Source organism: Buceros rhinoceros, unplaced genomic scaffold (genome assembly GCF_000710305.1).
Source record: "Buceros rhinoceros silvestris isolate BGI_N320 unplaced genomic scaffold, ASM71030v1 scaffold22714, whole genome shotgun sequence".
In the NCBI taxonomy this organism is placed as follows: Eukaryota; Metazoa; Chordata; class Aves; order Bucerotiformes; family Bucerotidae; genus Buceros; species Buceros rhinoceros.
In genome coordinates this window covers 4800-9328 of record NW_010409137.1, presented here as the reverse complement: position 1 = coordinate 9328, position 4529 = coordinate 4800, and the positions used below count along the sequence as shown (strand labels likewise).

At 49.1% G+C, this 4529-nt stretch overlaps 1 protein-coding gene across 1 annotated transcript in view; it reads right to left on the bottom strand.

The window, feature by feature from the left end:
• The window catches only part of RPRD2 (regulation of nuclear pre-mRNA domain containing 2), a gene marked incomplete at both ends in the record, with an annotated part of 10364 nt that extends 6724 nt beyond the window's left edge, over positions 1 to 3640 (bottom strand). Inside the window, 3 exons of the mRNA XM_010135154.1 lie at positions 792 to 869; positions 1984 to 2084; positions 3511 to 3640. Coding sequence (XP_010133456.1) covers positions 792 to 869; positions 1984 to 2084; positions 3511 to 3640 — 309 coding nt within the window. The remainder of the gene's footprint in view (positions 1 to 791; positions 870 to 1983; positions 2085 to 3510) is intronic.
• Positions 3641 to 4529: the final 889 nt, after the last annotated feature.

Sequence of the window (4529 nt, the reverse complement as noted above, 5' to 3'; positions counted from 1 at the left end):
CTGTTCTGCCGTCTTCCCAAGAGCGGGGTGGACACATCCCACTCTGAGAGACACTAAATCCACTGGTTTCTGAACAAAATGGGAGAAACACCTGATAAGAAGCAAACACTAAACCCTTCACCCATGCTGAGAGCCTGGTTTTGTTTGGCAAAGCAGCTTGTGATGTTAAACCAAGTCAGAAAACGCCTCCAGCCCCTTTAGTTCTGGCCTGATCTCGGCACTCGGGAGCACGCCGTGCCTTACACCTCTCACTCCGCCAGCTTTACGGACCGCTCAGGGCTTTAGCGTATAACGAGATTACTCGCATCAGGATATTATAAAGGCATTTCCTTCTCGACTGCGCTCCTGGCACTGCCGGACGCCAAAGTTTGTTATCTGCACTGCCAGCTTCCAGCCTGTTCCTCTCCTAGCACCTAGTTTGCTCTCGAAGATGTTTTCCTGAGCACGAAGGTGCTGCCACAGCACAGGGTCTGTCTGTCTTCTCTCCAGCTCTGCATAGTCTAATGCCAGTTTCCAAGAGGTGCCACCAGCTCCTTCCTCTACTGTTCGTAACCTCCGCTCTCACATACGCGCTTGGGGTTTTTTTCTGATTTCATTCCTTTAGAAAGTGGTTCTCTAGCAACAACTGCTTGGTACTTTACTTATTAGTCTGTAAGGAGTTTACAAGCCTGGAAGACGCATGCTGGCTTGTGTTTAGTCCAGGTACTTTGCCCAGTTGGGGCGAGCCTTTCTTCTGCTCCTCAGGAAGGCAATCTCTATATTAGTTCAGAGAGATCACATTGTTTCCTTACTTTGCGATTTCTTCCACGGCTTATTCGGTTGTTTGTTCAGAGTTTCTTTCAGCTGCTTCTGAGTTTTGAAAGTGGTACCTGGAAAACATTTCATTTTTTTGCAGTCTGGCATTATGGGATTCCTTTAAGAATCTGGGGGTTTTGGTGCCATACAGTTGCATGGTCAAAGAGTGAACAGAAATTTGTTTTAAAATATCTCGACCAACATCCAGGTGAGCTGCTGGATGCCCAAGAGAACCTAAGTTTACTCAGGAATACAGCAACCTGCGGGGTGGTCTTGCAGTTTTAAATCAAGTTTCTGTTTGCCCTTACACTAAACAGTTCAAAAATCACCGTAAGGACCAGAGTGAAAAGGAAAAACACACGGTTTCTAACCCAAAACCAGACCGCTCGGCTCTTACGAGGTCAGCATTCGCAGGCACGTAACGCATGTCGGGAAAACCGCCGCGACGCCCGATTTACAAGTCATCTGAAACGGTCGTTTTCACGTTACATAAACGAGAGATTTCAGAGCTTCGCTCCTCCACATGCAACACCCAGCTAAAGCCTTTTCACGTGCCAAAGCCCGAACCCGAGACACCGTGTTCCTCCTGCCGGGACGACGACTGCCTCTCAACCCACTCCTCAGCATTTCCCGAAGCACCTTCAGCTCTTTATGGCGGAACCGAGCAAAGCACAAACGTGGACTAATTTCCTTCAAGTATTTGAGTATCGGCTCATTTCTGGTTTTAACTGACTACGTGCGTTTCCAGTTAACTTTAGCGATTTTGGCTTTTAAGCAGAGCTCGTCATTACTCAAGGACCCTTCACTGTCCAGCTTTGCTTCCAGCCTCTTTCCCACACCACAAATATTATTAATAAACACAAGTTATTGCTAAAACAGACTCAAAGGTAGAGCCAGGGCACCGTGTTCAGGACTTGGAGGACCACTTTCCCCTCACGTTCTGTTTACTCTCAGCTGGAACACCTCCAGCGTACTCGAAAGGATTCGGAGCTGGCTTGAAAGAGGTACAAACCCATGAATTTAGATGAATTCACACACGACTTCGCTGCTTTAAAGCCTGTGCTTGGTGCAAATGCAGATAGAACAGATATGTCCAATAAAACTCATTTTCCTCAGCAATTCCAGCCATTTTCTTTTAAGCTCCCACGTTAGTTTGTAAGGTAAGAAACGAAAAGGTGAGTAACTTACTCAGAGCTTCTTTGAGGGCCAGAATGGTTTCCTCGGGGTACACATTTCTGTCCTCCCAGATTTTGAAGATTCTTTCAATAGATTTGGAAACAGAGGGATCCCTGGAAGAGAAGAGCAAAGTGGGTTTTCTTCCCCCCCCCCCCCACTGTAACTTCTAGGTTCCAAAATGGATAATAATGTAAATCGTTACGTCTTTAAATCAAAGACCCTTCAGACAGGGATGTTCTCTGGCCGGGTGACAACTTTAGTTCCACTGCAAGGGGGCCCAGAGAGACCAAGGCAGCAACTTGACATGCTTGGAGTTAATGAAACACGCGCTTCCACAATGGACGGATCAGGGCCCTTTTTTGGGTAAAATTACAGGATTTGGGAACACCAACAGGATTTCTCTGAGCCTTCTCCATGGGAAAAAAAAAAATTCGTTACTCTTCCAGTGCAGCCTTTGACATGGATGCTCTGGGAAAAGTGATTAATCCAGGGTAGAGGGGAAAATAAACCATTTCTATCTTCACAGAGAGGAGTAACAGCTTCAGAGAGATGGGACTGTACTGTGAGAGGTGCTGAACTGCATCAGCACCATGAGCCGGCCTGCTCCCCTCTGATCACACACCCTCTGTGCTGGGCAGAGCCGGGGGAGGAAGGTGCTTCACAGAACCATTCGGGTCGGAGGGACCTTGAGCAGCCGCCCGACTCGACGCTGCGCTCACCTTCCAGCCCCACAAAACAACGACGTGTTTTCTGGCCGCTTTTTGCTGCTTTTTAAACCAACCAGAGGAAGGCAGTGCCGTGGAGCGACACTGCCGTCCCCGGCCACGCGGCGCTTTGCAGAGGGACAGACACCACCTGCCAGAAGTTTTTCTCCCTCCTCCTCGTTACTGCCATCTATTAACAGCACTTTAAACTTTCTCCATTTAAATAAGCTAATGAGCAGTCCAGCCTTAACCTTTCCCCTGCCCCGACCATCTGCCGCTTCACACTCCGTTCCAACAACGCACAAACCAGCAACGTCCTGTTGCTACTAAGGAGCTGCTTTGCATTTTTACTCCCTCCTGCCCCTCGCAGCTCATCTGATCTGAGGAGGATCCAGATAGCGGAACAGAGGGCAGCAAGGCACCGTGAGGCACCGGCAGGATGGGGCTCACCCCACCAGGCCACCCACCAGCACCAGAGCTTCTCATCCCGCATTACTCTAAGAAATTAAAGTCTCCGATTTCAGCACGTTCCCTTGAATGAAAATAATACTATAACAGCGTCACGGGGGCCTGCAGGTACAGGGTATGCACATATTGGTGCCAGATTAGCCCCTCGTGCCACTTCACGTGATAATTTTACTCAAATGAGCCCCCCACACAAATTAAAAAGCAGCTCTGCGCCCGTTCTAGCCACTCCTCGCAGAGAAGTTCAAGCCCACACAGTCGTATGAACCAAATTTTTGAAATTTTGCCGATGTTTATAGAGAGTTTGAGATGTTAGAAGAAAAACACACATTTTTTGAGCCATCCAGCCTCCCAAGAGGCCGTTACTTACTTCACTAATGAAGCAGCTTCGGGAAGCACTTCTGCAAAGGTATCGCGAAAGACAATGGCGTTTTTTCTCTTGCAGTTCTGTATGACGTCGTTGGCCAAGTAAAAAAGGTTCAGTCGATGAGGAAAGGCAGCTAAAGGCAAAAAGAAACCCCCCATTCATCACTGAGTAGAAGCAACCACATTAGCCACACTTCGATACGTTACTTATTATTATTTTACGACATATAAGTGGCGGGGGCGGGGGTCAGTATTTCCATCCACAGCGAGTCCAAAACCGGGAACCAGAGCAGAAATCTTCAAGTTACAAATCATCACAAATCCAGATCTTCCCCAGAACTGTTTGGTAACATCCAGCCTTAACTCGGACCTGGGCATAGAAAGGACCCAAAAAGCTGTTGCCCAAGTGTTATTTTTATGACACCAGCACAGCCAGAGATCCGTGGCAAGAGCTTACACAAACCGGCACCAACTTCTGCGGGGCAAGAACCCAACGGCTCCCGAGCACGGGGCTGCTCTGCTCGCTGAGCTCCAGCATCGCCCCGTTCGGCTGCTGGCTCAGTGCAACTCCCCGCTCGGCAATTTAGAAAATATTCGTCTTTTCTAAGACACCTCAGGGATAAATGGTGCCCTTACAAGCTGCAATGGTTAAAACTGTCTCCAAGACTCTCGGCGTTATCAGGGAGGCTTTACGAGGCACATACCGATGTCCGCAGCTGTCCAGAGGACACCTCCTGCAGATGGGGAGGCACACCTTCTCCACAGCCCTTTAAATGCCTCCAATTAATAAACTAATGTTTATTAATATCTTTAATAAGCACTGCCGGTTTCTCGGACGGCCCTTCCTGACGTGCGACTTAATGCCAGCCCGGCACCAGCTTTTGTGCAGCAGACAAAGGGCCCCGCGGGGATCCCCATCCCTTCTCCTCCAGAGCTCCGCTTTCTCCCAAAAACCACCCGCCAAGAGAGCCGAGCCCTGCCCCTGGCACCAGCCCTCCCACCCCTGGCTGCGCTCAAACGCAC